The sequence below is a fragment of the Cornus florida genome, unplaced genomic scaffold (assembly GCF_030987335.1).
Source record: "Cornus florida cultivar Cherokee Brave unplaced genomic scaffold, ASM3098733v1 CherokeeBrave_3.0.0_Hap2_Chr11, whole genome shotgun sequence".
NCBI lineage: Eukaryota > Viridiplantae > Streptophyta > Magnoliopsida > Cornales > Cornaceae > Cornus > Cornus florida.
The window spans coordinates 100,941,390-100,957,022 of record NW_026775581.1 but is presented as its reverse complement, the minus strand read 5'-3'; the positions used below and the strand labels follow the sequence as shown (position 1 = coordinate 100,957,022).

Sequence of the window (15,633 nt, the reverse complement as noted above, 5' to 3'; positions counted from 1 at the left end):
GTCCACAGGTCAGACCGCAATTGGCAGACACGTGCTTGCTAACTCCCCAGTGTCATAAGCTCGTGACGGATTCATCCAGGAGGTTTCATGCAGCCCTACATTTTGCCATTGGATCAACAACATCCAACGTGATTCTTGATCGAAAGTCAACTGTTTAGGTTACTTGAGCTGGTTTTTAGGAGTATTTATTTATAAAACTCTTGGATATAAATTCTCATTTCGGTAAGGATTCTTCTTTCCTCGCAGCAAGCGAGTGTCTTTTCACAATTATAATTACTTAAGTTTCTACTTTTATGAAATTCTACAAACATTATCCTTTATACAAAAATATCCTTTTAGATCATTTAGTATTTTTTCTTTTCTCCCTCCTCTTTTAATCAATTCATAATAGATGGATGGATTCTGAATATATATATAACAGGAAGGAGAAAAAATATAAAAAAGAGTTAAAATAAAATTCGAAAAGAATAAAATAAATAAAAAATAAAATAGAAGGAAGGAACATACCTACACATGCAAGTCTTACAAGATGGATTCTGAGATCAATTCTTTTAAAAAAATTAAAAAAAATAAAAAAAAAAATAGGTTATATATATATATATATATATATATATATATAAAACTATCTAGTCTATCTTAAGTGAATGAATTCTTTCTTCTTCTTTTTTTCTTATATATATATATATGTGTGTGTGTGTGTTTCTTTTTGTTTTTATTTTTTATTTTTACAACTATACTTTTATAAATGGAATTTTTTTTTTTTACAAAAAAAAAAGGAAAAAAAAAAAAATGATAAGGAAAAACTCATTCACCCAGGATAATTGTATAGTTTAATTTTGTATATTTTTTACAATTATCCTGGTTTAATTTTGTATATTTTTTTTCTTTTTCAGAATCTATTAACATAACACTAGTTATTTTTATATATATACAGACACACTTTCATATGAATTGATTATAGCACATCCAAATTATTTAAATGAATATTATCCTTGTAGGGTTATTTTTTTTTTCCAGCAAAGACCATTGAAGTTTCAATAGTGCAAAAGCAAAAACCGAACCTTTTAAAAAAATAATAATAATAAAATGTACTGTAACTTCTCACATTAAATATGGTAACAGTGAATTTCATATTCATAGTTTTGACCAACATAACTACCAGTCACCGACCAACGTCACATCTCTTCTAACTAGGATTAAATGAGCCAATGAATGCAATATTCAGTAACTCTTTTTTAAAAAATAAAATAAAATTCAACGGTGAATTTTTCTGTGTGAGATACTCACCCTTCGAAGAATCCTCCATCTCCCATTTGCAACATATGTATTTTGTAACAGTCTATAAATATCTCTTGCTCACTGAATAAAAAACTTTCTTCACATCTCATCATGTCCGTTGATTATGATCTAAATGTAAAAAAAAAAAAATAACAAATAAAAATCCAAAAACTGTAGTGATCATATCTAACGGTCTGGGTATACTTTTTCCGTGAGCGACAAATCATTTATGTATATTTAGCTCCCTGTAATATCAGATTTAAGAAAGAAAAAAAGTCAGAAAAATGTGTTTCTTTAGCATCACTTATAATTTAATACTCCTACAAGAATTCTGAAGAGCTTAAAAAACACGAGAATTAATAGGGGGGTTCCATCAACATTTTTTTCACAATGTTGGGTTGTTGCTTGCAGTTCTGGCCAGCGGGTTGGGGTGGAGTCAGGATTGTAAAGTAAAAGGGACTAAAAGTAATGGGAAAATTTGAAAATGAAGACAATAATTCTTATGATAAAAATATGTTATATATATCTAAAAATAAATCAAAAAAATGACAATGTTCTCATATATCAAATCAAGTTTTTTAGGAGATAAAATTAAAAATCACCTATATTTACTGATTTTTTATCTATATTTGTTAAAAAAATATATGAGAAATTAGACTCCCTCGCAAATCTCTACAATTTCCTTGCTAGACCCCCAAACAGGCCAAACCCTATGAGAGAAAATACCACCGCATGATGAGACGAAGTGGCTGAAAATTTATTACATATCACATATGGATTGAGCTGATAGAAAGAGAAAGAGTAACACTAAAAATTGATTATATATGAACTGAGCTGATAAGAATAGTAGTACTAATTTTTAAAAAAAATTGGACCTGGGATTAGCCCATTAAAAGCTCCGCCCATGCCAGCAGGCAACAAGATCACCAGGTCGTGAATCCACTGTCCACATTACGCAATCATCAAACTCCATGAGACTCGATCTTGAGCATCAATTTTCTCAGATACCGCATGATCTTCATTAATTCTTCCACATTTAAATGCATAATAATGAAGCCATTGCCGCCAAAATGTTGCATGGCCATGGATTTTCTGACCAAAACCCATTGCTTATAATCGTCCCTGAACAAATAAAACATCAGCAAATAAATTTAGAGAGCAGCATACATGGAAAGGGTTCTAAAGATTCCTCTCCAGACGGCCCTAGGAAGCTAATTTACTTATAACAATACCCAAACTTACCACGTTCATTATCTTACCCCCTGACTTCTCCAGCAACCAGTGGTGAACATCCAGCAAAAGGCCTGGTAACTTGTAAGGTAACCAGAATTACGCGTAAGTCAAAAGATTGTGTGTCCTAATCAGTGAAAAACTAACCTGCCAGAGCCTGTTTACAGCCAAACATATAATTAATGATATCTTTTAATTAAGAGTTTTGTCAATTCATGAACTCTTTCCTGAGATTTTGGATCATTTATAGAAGAGATTTTCATACATGTAATGATATCTTTTAATTTTTAGCTGAATGTTTACAGCCAAACATATCCATTGCAGATTCTTTTTTAGCAGAGGTTGGAAGGTTATTTGTGTTTTTATTTTATTTTATTTATTTCAGTACATAATTTCAACTATTTTTCATGACAAAAAGTGAAGAAGTTTTTCCTTCAATCCAAACAATGCTTAAATTAATGTCAAACTCCTTTTTCTCCCTAATCCAATATATCGAATTATCAATCTATAAGACATGCCAATTGTATTTTTTGCCAAACCTATAATTTTTAATAAAAATAATGTGAGTGGGATGTAAATTCCAATGTCATAGTCATATCATGCAATGAGTCCCACACCCCCACTTCACAAAAAAATCGAATCCTCCAATGGCATAAATTAATTTTTTTTGGTTCCCGAACATAAGTACACAACTATGTCCAACACGACACCTTCATAATAAATTTTGATTTATCTATGTGTTTTTTACACAACTATAGCAATAGGACACCTTTATAATAAATTTTAAACTATTATTATTTATCTAGTTTTTTCTTTTCTTTTTGTGCCCTTAAATATTACATATGATATAATGAGTCCTCAAATTTATACCAAGTTCTATTTATCCATATCCAATTTATTTACAAGGCCAAATTATTAACGTATCCAATTGACTCAACTGGTCAGAAAATCAACCTAATATACTCTCTAATTAATCAGTGAAAATATATATATATATATATATATATATATATATATTATTCCTTCCTTTCTTTCTTTCTTTTTCTAACTATTTGTTTTGCCTTGCCAATAAGGAAGGTGAAAGAAAGTAGGTTTTCACAAAGCAAAAAAAAAAAAAGCAGCATGTATTTGACCAATGTAAACAAAATATGTATAATAAGCATATGCTATAAATTTATAATATAGTAATCTTAACATGATTGACATAATATAATAATCTTAATATGGGTATTGACATTGCATAGCCCCAGCTTCACATTTCACTCAAACGCCTGTACATTCTCCCTACCAACCTCCTCTTCTTCCTCATGAGTAAAGTAATTTTTAATGTTAAAAGTGTTGCGAATCTCCTCTGGAGTCTTTCCTTTGATCATGTCCGCCACTTTTTGACATGTTAGGTCTAACAAACTCTTGTTGTCTAAATAAGTTGCAGCCAAGATGAGATCGAAGAGGGTGACCTGGTCGACTTCGACGAAGTTGGCATCGAAGCTTTTGATAACATCGTTGGAAGTATTGTCTTCGGATTTAAGGGTCTCGACATGCTTCTTGGAGTACTCGATGATCTTGGACAAGATGTTGCCGGTTACATTCGGTAGAGGAATGATGGAATCAGCACAATCATCTTCGATTATATGCTTGACAGTTTGTGACTCCAAAGCCACGGCCTCTTCCACCTCAAAGGTCTCACCATCTGAGCTTCTCAACACAATCGGCTTTGAAGTCGACATGATGAATTTTTAACCTTAATGAAAGAGAAAGTTGTGAGATATAGAGGGTGAAAGCTATTGAAACCACAGAAGTGAGAAAATTGCAGAGAAAATATGATATAGCACAACTTGTATTTATAATAAGGAACCCTACCACTTTAAGAAAACTAATTGCATCCGGAACTAAGTATTAAGGAAACAGATATAAAGAAATCCTAAACCCAATAGTATTAGAAACCTACCCTAATTGTTGTTGATGACCACGCCACGATAGCTGACTAAGTGGCTCCACCTCTGCAACTTAGGCACAACTGGCCAGTGATTACCTGGCGTGCCCACGGTGGATTAGGTATTCTCGAGCTACCTATCCAATAACGGAACTCACTGGCCGAGGGAGGGGTCACTACCCTTCCTCTACTAGCCCCCCAGCCCGCCCCCCCCCCCCCCCCCCTCCCGGGGGTCGCTCGAGGGTGCTCAACCCCGACTAACCTGTTTACATATTTCCCTTCTTGGCAAAGAAGACCTCGGGATAGAACTGGGATGGGAACCTGCGAGGTCATGAAGGCAGGACCTCGAAAGGGGTCTATCCCCACTGAAGCACGGGAATCTGAGGACAGGTGGATAGGTGGTTGAGATCTAAGGGGTCGCCTCAGTCCGAGGCCAACACAAGGGGGAAAGGATACTCGGTACCTAAGCTCGAGCGATGAAGGATAAGAAACGCATTAATTGCGAAAGACATTTGATAAGACCCGCATTAATTAGGGACAAAGCGTCGCGGCCCATCCATCAGTGTCTCATCCGTCAAACGAAGAGGCCATCGAACCTTTGGATAAGAACGAGCTCAACCAAAGGACTAAAAGGCATTGACCGAGGAAGTAAACACTATAAATAGGAGTGTTAATCAGCCTTTAAGAGGAACAACCACCACATTAACACTTATCCTCTGACAAGCTCGAGTTTGCATGGTACCGAGGTCGGCCTTCCCTTTCTTAATCTCCACACTTAGAGAATCTCTTGTGTTGCTTAGATTTCCACTTGGATACTGATCTCAGATCTCTTAACTTGCGTGGAACGATCTCCTCGTCCTGCTCACGAACTACCATCAACAATTGCATAATTTCCATAAACAAACTAAGGATACCTAATCGTCCATAAATCGTTTTTGAGTAGGATCACAATAGAATCGGTCCCACAAACTAGACTTATTTTGCTGTTTTTATTTTTCTATTTTTAAGCCATTCGGGCCAACTGTCAATTTATTACTAATAAGGAAGCCCGACTATTTTGGGCCATGCTATTCTATTTTTATTTTATTTTTTAAATAATAATAAAAAAATAGAGTATTTTCCTGTTGTTTTTGGTGGGATACATGATTGACACTTCTCCAAGTTCTAGATCAATATCAATTCCTGTATGTTGATTGTTGACAGTTCATAGAAAATCTGGAAAATAAATAAATTAAAATTCAAGAAATTAAAATTTTTCGACGGACGATTTTGTGCACAATCATCCATTCACAAATAAATGAAGTTTATCAAACACCAAAAGATTTACACACACACAAACCCGGACAAACACCCACACACGCACCCGGATAATGGAAGGCATTAAATTTGGTACTAGGGAGATTTTCAGTAGGATGTAATAATTGCAAAGTAGTTTATCAAACATGCTTTATATTTTCAAAGATAAAAGATTGGACAGTACTCTCCAGGAGCAATAATATCCAATGCAGCCATAATGCCACCGTCTTCGCCTCGTGTATTTCCTTTTCTCTCATATCAATTCTTTACAATATCTCTGCAGTGTTCCATGAAATGAATGTTCATTTTTCCATAAAGAATACAAAAATTACATTGAACTGCATCTCTGTCTCCAAGTGCAGTCAAGCGGCCGCCATTGCAGCTGGATTGCAGTTTCACATAGTTCTCGGAAGAAATGAAGTAGTTCTTCAGTCATTGTTTCTGTTGTCATGAAAAAGTGAATCTCTAGAGAAGTGAGAGGCCAGAGCCCGATGATGCATTTGCCGGGCTTGGTGGAACATCAGAAGCAGCACGATAAGCTTGTTGACATTTCTGCACCTGGACTTGCATGTGGAATGCCAGGGGTTTAGCATGTAGTTCTTGACAAATAGTATATGTTATAAATTGTGGTAATTTGGATATCCAATTAAAACATTTACACAGTATCTACTAAAGTTCTACAATAGTCTTTTCATCCTATTTTCGTGCCTGAATGACAGAGAGGGAAATGAATGATGCTGGAAAGAAACCTTTGATATCGTTGGAACTTTCAGAAAATCAGTGAAGTGATTTGCTGTCTATTCTTATGTTATAAAATCAAGTCATAATATATAAGACGCTAATGACCCCATGAGCAATCCAAACTCAGAATGGACACTCCAATGAATGGGCCATCATTTTAGTCCTTGCCTGTCTTATCAAGATGTATCTCAAGCTAATAATGTCTGATCAGAATGCTTTCCAAAGTACTAATGACCCTAGCAATGATATTGAGACACGTTGATCCGAATTTTCAGATTCCTAACACTATTGAAGCATCAAAACGAAAATAAAAATTTTACCTCTTCAGGACTGAATTGAAGAAGCATTCCAACCACAGTTAGCAAGGCCTCCACTTCACCTGTTTACAGAAAGTTTGATATACAATGGTTTTTAAAATAGCCAGAGAGATTTTACTATTTTGAAAATTGCAGTTCTCTAGGAAAAAAGGACAACAGAGAGCAACAAAAGTTTTAACTCCTGTATTCACAAGCTACATTATACAAGGTACCTGTTTCAAAGAGTTTCAAAATAACATTTTTAAGATAGGTCGCGTCCACCCCTTCCCTCTTTTGCGCTCTTTCCGTGTTCCAGAGCTCGTCCTTTAACATGGCTTCCTGCACTCGTGGTATTCAAACACTGAGTCAACAAACAAGAGGAAAGGAGGAAAGGGAAAGAAAAAACAGAAAGAACAAATCTTGAAACAGTTAAACCATCTTCTCACTGAAAAGGCCAATATGTAATCCATAAACACACAGATTCTTCATCACTCTCAGAAGGCATATTCTTCATCTACATCTTGCAGTCCAATGCTCGTGCCAGGTACATGGTTTTCAATCTCCATCTGAAGATGTAAATCCTGAAGCATCCTGTAAACTTCCTCCATCTCTGTTTGTAGTGCATTCCCTGCTGTGAACATATATACTTTCTTTTTCACCTCAATCCAACTTTGGCCAGGGATTTTCCTTAAACCCTTTGTCTTTGCTGAGATTCTCACCCTTGCAGAATCCTCCCATCTCCCAGTTGCAGCATATATATCTGAGAGCAGCATGTAGCTCCCAAAAGTTTCAGAGCCGAGGCTGAAAATATGAGAAGCAGTTTCTTCCGCGACATCGGTATTCTTGTACATCCTACAAGAGTTCAGAAGTGCTCCCCAAACACAAGCATTAGGTTCCATTGGCATGTTTTTCACTGTGTCACTTGCTTCTTGCAGCAACCCAGCACGGCCAAGAAGATCAACCATGCAAGCATAGTGTTCCATCCGGGGTTCAATCTTAAACTCTCTTACCATCAGATCAAAAAGCTTACGTCCCTGAACAACAAGCCCAGCATGACTACATGCAGAAAGAACAGCAACAAAAGTAACTTCATCTGGTGTATATCCATCTTTAATCATCTTCTCAAAAGTATTTAGAGCATTCTCACCAAGTCCATGCATCCCGTACCCTGCAATCATTGAGTTCCACGAGATTGAGTCTCTACCATCAATTTTCGTAAATACCAAATCCCCTTCCTTAAGACTTCCACATTTTGTATACATGTTAATCAACCCATTTCCCACCAAAATGTTACTATCCATTATAGCTCGAATTACATGACCATGGATTTCCCTACCAAGGCGCAGTGCTGATAACTCTCCACAAACTGACAAAACACAGGAAATTGTAACAGAATTGGCCATCACCTCAGTGAGCTGCATTCTCCGAAAGAGTTCTAGGGACTCCTCCCCACGCCCCTTTGAGGCAAATCCACTTATAACAGCACTCCAACTTATCACATTAGGTCTCACCATTGGATACCCGTCTGACTTCTCCAGCTGTGAAAATATAGCATAAGCCTCATCACATAAACCAAATTCTGCATACGATGATATCAAGGCATTCAGACTCACTATATTCTTTGAGCTCATTTCTGAAAACAAATTTTTAGCATCTTCTATGGCTCCATTTTTCCCATACATACATATAAGAGAGTTTTTGACAAATGAGTAATTCCCAAAACCACCCTTTATGACATATCCATGGAATACCTCACCCTCGTCACACACACCCAATTCAGCACAAACAGATATAACCACAGCAAGTGCTTCAGCTGTAGATCCAACTCCTCTTTTTCTCATGACACCATACAATCGCAAAGCTTTTTCATTTTTCCTACACCTGGCATGACTCGATAGCAATGCAGTCCATGTCACAGAGTTCGGTTCCAGCCCTTCAGCTTCCATTTGTTGGAACATCTCAAGAGCACCATCACAATCATAATTCAGCGAAAAGCCCGAAACAATCGTATTCCAAGAAATAAGGCTTCTAACAGTCATTCTATCAAACAGTCGACGCGCATCATCCATTCGCCCAAGCTTCCCATACATACCCACCAATTCATTCGCTACATGAACATGATGTTCAAATCCCATCTGCAAAACATGAGTATGAACATTCCTGCATATGTCAGAATCGCCCATCATTGCGCAAGCCTTTACAACCAAAGGGAAAGTAAACCCATCAGCCCCAAACCCATGTTTTCGCAACCGAAGATAAACTCTGAGACACTCATCATACTCTCCATGTGTGACATTAGCTCTCAAGATTGAATTCCATAAAAGCAAATTCGAATTGCATTCAATTGGGGTGGTTTCAAAAACTTTCCGGGCATCGTCAAGAAGCCCGAACCGGGCATAGACCGACACGAGCCTAGCGGCCAAGAACGCAGACCGATATGCTTCAGTGAGAACAATTTGGGTGTGTGTCTGTTTGGATTGTTGAATGGTAGTGCATTGCCGAAGAAGGTGATCAAAAAAATCGGAGATTTCATTGTGGGTGCTACAGAAGTGACCTGCCTTGATCTGGGTTCGATTATGGGGAGTTGTAATAGAGACCCAATTGCTGAAATTTGATGGGTAGGATAGTTTTTTTGGGTAGATAGAGATATTGTGGGTTCGAAATGAAAAGCCTTGAAGAACAACCATGAAGCATGAAGCTTATATACAGTAAGATTTTTCAATTTGGCTCTGTTGTCTCTGTTACTACAGAAGTGTTTTTCAAACTTCCAATTTTTTTTTTTCCTTTTTCTCTTTTTCCAAAGTGTCAAGAGTAAATTGTATATATGGTGCGCAAGTGTGCAACTTGGCTAACCTGAACGCCAGCTCCGTGTTCAGTCCAAATTTTCAGTGTTACAAATAATTAGAATCGAGCTGCAACTCAAAATTGAATTCTAATTCTTCTTTTTATATATTTAAAAATTGACATTAAGTTTTTAATCTAACCAAAACTAATCTCGAGTCAAAGGTCTTATATAAATTGCTCATAACTAATCTCTAATCTAATTTAATTTTATCATGATTGAACTAAATAATTTAATTTGACTAAATTAGATACCAATCTATGAATTGCTCACAACTCTTTCAGAAGATAGCCCAGGAAGACACCCGGTCATTTTGGATAGAGTAGTAGAGGCTCTTGAGGGATGATTCAACAAACAATTGAGGCCCAATTTCAAAAGTGGTCCAAACCGTTATTCCTTGGAGCCTAAGGGTTGATTCATATAGCAGAGATGGTATTGAGTGTTACCCGCGTAGGTACTTTCGAATAGTACATATTGTGTACGCACAGTTGCATGTTATGCAGATAAGCTGGTGCACTCGGCACAGCCCTATCTATTTCATATAATAGGAGTATGCTGGTGTTTTTGGCGATTAACTCAGAAAATGGGCGCCCGGTTATTAATACTGTTTAGTTTTTTTCAACACATTAAGAGGCTGTTTGTTACCTGCTTTGTTTTAGGGTGTGTTTGGATAGTATTAGTAATGAGAGAAAAGAAAAGAAAAGAAATGATAGTATTAGTGAGAAAAGAAAAGAAAAGAAAAGAAATGAAATGATAGTAATAATTTCTATTTGTGTTTGGATAGATAGGAGAGAAAAGAAAAGAAGTGATAGTTATTTTTGTTTGGATAAGATAGAGGAGAGAAAAGAAAAGAAAGGATAATAGACAAATTACTTTTTTACCCTTTCATAACCATGGGACTTGAATGGAATAATAAATCTGTCTATTGATTTGTGGAGGCTAATTTTGGTATTATCAAAATACCACTAAAATCACTATCCTTTCTCTCACTATCTCTCCCTATCTTCTCAATTTTGAGGAGAAATCAAATAAGAGATAGGGAGGGATAGCTATCCCTCCCTATCTCTCCTTATCCCTCCCTATCCCTCTACTTAAGTTACCCAAACACAAAGTTACACTATCCTCTCTTTTCTTTTCTCTCCCTATCCCTCCAAATCAACCCTACCAAACACACCTTAGTGTTTTTGTTGCAGGTTGGGTACCGTAGCTGAAAAAGTGGACTGCAACATGTTTGGTAGTGGGCTGATTGTTTTGCATAGTATCAAAACATTTTATGAATTAGGCCCAAAAATTGAAACAAGAAATTGGTGTTTTTATATGTTTCAATACTGTAGCGGGCCAAACACATCTGTAGCAATCGAAACAAAATTAAACTACTTGCAACATTTTGGCCCACATATAAAAGAAAAAGTTAAAATATTAAACTCATCGATCACCTGGAAATCACTTCTCGCCTTCTTCTCTGCTTCTTTGCTCAAGGTCTGTCCACTGGAACCGTCGACGCCGACACCCTCATCGTCGACTGCAAGCTCTCCAAACTCTGAACCAAGCGTGTGTTAGCCTTAGCCCTTACCATTTTCCAGCGTGTGTTTTTTTTATTTTTTATCTTTGCTGAGTTTGTTTGCATTAATTTTATATATATATATATGGTATCATGTTATTGTAATATAGGGGAATTTACTTTTTCTCTGGTTTTAGCTGAGGGAGAATGTTTGCAAAGAAAAGAAATTAGTACAATTTTGATATATAGTATGTGAATCTCAAACCGACACTTGACATTGACATAGTGTATGTAACACATTGCCAAAGACATGCACTCTAATGATTGAAACATATATACATATGCAAGGTTTTTGTTTGTGTGTATGAGAGAGAGAGTAAGTTTACATAAGACCCACTGTGCCAAAATGAGACTCAAACCCTTAACCTCCACGTGAGAAGGATGAGGAGATACAACTTGAGCTTAAGACTCAATGGTGTGTTTATATTTACATTTTTAATGTTAATGAACTCAGTAACTTGGTTGGATAAAATTTGATGTGAGAGCGAAGTGAGAAGAAAGAGAAGACAGAGTATGATATAGAATGCTTACATTGTTAAATCTGCCAGTGTATACCCATTATTGGGAAATTGGAAAGAGTTGCAGATGGGTTTGGTAATTAATAGATTAAATAACAATGGTATTTAATATATTAAACAACAAAGAAAACCTACAAATATAATACAAATTACATAAAAACATCTAATGTGAAGAGCTTCCTAAAAGCTTATTTCAAGGTGTAATTGAATTTCTTAAGTGAAGCATGCTTAAAGATAATTCTGATAGTGTCATTGTTGTTCAGTTGCCTTTCATATCAAAAATTATTATACTGAAAATTTGTTGTATGGAAGTCAAAATAGTGCCATCTTTGCTACAAAATAGACTTAATGCTTTTTCTACCAGAAACTCCATGGTTCTGTTCTTATTTAGGAATTTCAGGTCTTGAGAGTGATTTAAAGTTTGAGAATTCTCTTGATCTTAGTTTGAAGACATTAGACAAAATGAGAAATATAGAAGCACTAATACTTAATTTTCTTGCTAATTTGGAAATTATTTATATGAATTGTGTAGTGCAATCGAGGTAGATTTAGTGGGATAATTCACCACTTTTGGGTGCTATCGAATGGCTCTATTAGCAGGTTTGAAGAGTAATGGAGGTAGATTAAGAAACTTGTTCCTTTTGAAATTTTATTATTATTAAGAACAGATAAAAGATCTAACAAAAGAGGTGTAAGATTAGGAATCATGGCATGGACCACATGGCCAAGGTAAAAAAGGGACAACACTGCGTTCTAATGGAGACAAATTGAGGGCCTGTTTGAATGCCACGTAAAATGTGATTATGGCCATCCAAATTCAAGGGACAGTCAATCAGATTACCTGTTGGTTCTAAGGTTGCCTTATGGGGATTTTCTTGTTTGATCTTTTAATACTTGGGGAATATCTTGTCATTAATTTCATCATTCCACCTCTAACATTGTGATTTTATTCATTAATTATTTATACTTGTTCAAATTATATGTGAATCACAAATATTTAATGGTAATTTTCAAATGCTTCATAACCAGTGAAAATGGAAGAGAATATTTACAAAATGGTGGCATTTATCATACTTGGTATAATTCATTGTTGTCATAACTTTATGTGGACAATTGGGTAATATTGTTGTGCTCCTTTTTTGCATATGGTTGCTGCTGTGTAATGGGACTGCTATGATCAAATTCATTTTGAAGTCATCTTCTCAAAATACTGAGAAAGCTTCCGTACTGCAAGTTTCTAAAAATAGATGATGCATTTTGGTTGAAGAAAAGTCTTTGCTATTGTTGTGTATCAAGGATGTTATCTCAAGTTTTTCATCCTTGTATTTCCATAGCTAAAGACCTCATAAATGGCATTCTGGATTCTGCTCAGCTGTATCATCCTTGTAATCTTCATTCTGTATTTCTAGCGTCATACTTGTAATCAATGAGGCAAGCTCACTTGTATCATCGTTGTAATCTTCAAAAATGGCATTCTGCATTATGTATTTTCACTACTCAGTTGTATCATCCTTGTAATATTCATTTGTATAACTCAATAGAATTATGCATTTTGCTCTCTCCACAATGTCTGTAAGTGATTATTTACCTTGAGAGCTTTGTTGTTATTATATATATTAGAACAGGTGGTTATTATTTACCTTCATAGCATTGATGTTATTACCTTGGTATAATTGTAAAACAGGTGGTTGCAAATTAGTGTTTCAAATAGTGTCTTTGCATATTTCAACTTGTATTAATTCTTGTATTTCATCACTTTAAGAAGGCTAAAACAACAGTAAATGACTTGCAAGTTTAATAAATTTGTTGGTTGAATATTTAAGCATTTGTAAATGGTATACCCTTTATTTCACTTATGCTTGCAGGTGGGTTTTGTTTTTATTTTTAATGTTGTGTTCGACTATGCAGGTAATAGGATAACAAAATTGAAGCAAGTTATTGCAAACAACTTATAAATAGTTAATTGCAAAAAGTTTTATATATATATATATATATATATATATATATATATATATATGTTAGTGTTTAAATTACTCCACATCTATTAAAAATATGATGATTATTTATATAAAAATAAATTTATAAATATACTTAAATTTATAAAAACAAATTAAAAACAATAATAACTAAATATGTTTTTTTTGTTTCTTTTTTTTTTTTTTTTTGGTAACAATTGGAGTAACCAAACATGTTTTGTTTTCAAAATTCTCGAAACGCATGACCAACCAAACATGTTTTGCATGTTTCTATTTTCGACATTTTCACCGCAAAATATCATTCACAAACGTGCTTCCAATTTTTTTCGAAAACATCCTAAAGCAAAAACACTGTTTCTATTTTAGCCAAAAACAAAACGCCTAAAACAAAACGCATGCCAAACAGGCTCTAAAGGATAAAATTTAATCTCTTTTAGTTGTATTTGTATTATGTAATCTCAAGTTTTTAGCAAAACATTCCCATCTAAATAATTTGATTAACTTTGTTCGGAAAATATAATTTGATTTACTTTCATCTAAATAATTTGATTAACCTGCTTGACCTACCTAACAAAAACTCATAAAACTATATTTATTGATATGTTTTCGCTTAAATTTTATTGAAAATACCAAATAAATTGAATCTTTTGAGTCATATGTCAACCAATTATAAGGATTCACCATTTGTATAATCAAAAATAAGATTTTGCATTAATATTTTTCCTTGTTATTCTTAGAAACCAACCAAGCTATAAAGCAATATACTGTAATATTATTAGATCTAAAATTCCTATCAATTCCACACCCAGGAAAAATAAAATAAAATAAAAATAAAAATAAAATTCTTAATTCAACCACTACACACTCACAATTACTATCAATATTGTACGTAATAACTTTCTTAACCCTGGAATAATCATCCAAAAATCTTGAATTCACAACCATATTAATCAAAAAAAAAATACATTTATGACCAAAAAACCAAAAACGTACAAAAATCCAAAAGAAGAAGGAAAAAAAAAAAAAAAAACATTCATGAATACACACATTTTAAAAAATTGATCATATGGTCCATTTCCAGATCTTGATCCTGAAGTCAACCTCACACTTATCATCCGATGTGGTGGCTGTCGTGGCCGACTTTCCTGTAGGCACAGCAGCTCTAATGTCATCACATGAAACCCTAAGTCCAACCCTCATAGTCTTCAAACTTCCCACCTTCACTCTCACCTTGGTATCTAACTGAACCTTCAACTCTAAACTCTTCTTCATATCAGACTTCAATATACCAACCGACTTACTGTCCATACTTTGACCTGATCTTATCATAGGTGTTCTCAAAGTAGTAGTGTTCTTTTTGCCATGCACAAAGCCTGAAAACGACCCATTTCCAACGTCCACTCCGTCAACGGTGACAGAAACCGTGATGGGCTCGTATAGAAATACGAGTTCTTTATTAGGGTTTCGAGCAGTGACAGTGAGGTTGAACCTGGAGCTGAGTTGGGAAGATGTGGTGAGGTTGAACTGGGATATCTGTAAGGAGGAGAGAGAGAAGGCGGGGCGTTGGGGGCGGTAGATGAGCCAGAGGACCGTGCTGGCGATGGCGGTGATGAGGATGAGGAAGAGGATGATGGAAAGGATGGTCCAGCAGCAGCAGCAGCTTCGGCTGCGGCGGCGGCGAGGGGGTTGGGGACGGTAGGGTTGGCGAGTGGGGTTGTATAATCTGGCCTTGTTGGCTGCGGAGGACGGGGTGCCAGAGGGGGTGGCGGTGGGTGTGGTGCCGTTGGCTGCCGCCGGTTTGGAAGAAGGGTGCACCCTATCAGTCATGGTTCTTGGCTTAATATCTTGGTAAATGGGTAGTGCTTAGTGGTGTTTTTCTTCTATGTATGGAAATTGGAGAGAGAGAGGATGGTAGATGTTTAGGATTTTGGTTGTTTTGTTATTTATGGAAGTTGGGTTAGA

General features: G+C 35.6%; 3 protein-coding genes across 5 annotated transcripts; all 3 read right to left on the bottom strand.

Moving 5' to 3' along the window:
• Positions 1 to 3,564: 3,564 nt before the first annotated feature.
• On the bottom strand, positions 3,565 to 4,235 carry LOC132285605 (SKP1-like protein 1A). The gene has a single exon (XM_059787793.1). It carries the CDS (start codon positions 4,233 to 4,235, stop codon positions 3,768 to 3,770), a length of 468 nt encoding a protein of 155 aa, XP_059643776.1. The 3' UTR covers positions 3,565 to 3,767.
• A 1,561-nt stretch (positions 4,236 to 5,796) lies between these two features.
• On the bottom strand, positions 5,797 to 9,919 carry LOC132285339 (putative pentatricopeptide repeat-containing protein At1g17630). 3 transcript variants are annotated; one of them, XM_059787523.1, is made up of 4 exons: positions 7,210 to 9,919; positions 7,008 to 7,113; positions 6,799 to 6,857; positions 5,797 to 6,295 (listed from the first exon to the last, which is right to left on the bottom strand). In XM_059787523.1, exon 1 carries the CDS (start codon positions 9,459 to 9,461, stop codon positions 7,269 to 7,271), a length of 2,193 nt encoding a protein of 730 aa, XP_059643506.1. In that variant the 5' UTR covers positions 9,462 to 9,919; the 3' UTR covers positions 5,797 to 6,295; positions 6,799 to 6,857; positions 7,008 to 7,113; positions 7,210 to 7,268. The 3 variants fall into 3 exon arrangements, with proteins under 3 accessions (XP_059643506.1, XP_059643507.1, XP_059643505.1); XM_059787524.1 differs by having other exon boundaries at positions 7,221 to 9,919; XM_059787522.1 differs by having other exon boundaries at positions 7,008 to 9,919.
• A 4,560-nt stretch (positions 9,920 to 14,479) lies between these two features.
• Positions 14,480 to 15,633, bottom strand: LOC132285807 (NDR1/HIN1-like protein 10). Its single transcript, XM_059788033.1, has one exon. It carries the CDS (start codon positions 15,496 to 15,498, stop codon positions 14,734 to 14,736), a length of 765 nt encoding a protein of 254 aa, XP_059644016.1. The 5' UTR covers positions 15,499 to 15,633; the 3' UTR covers positions 14,480 to 14,733.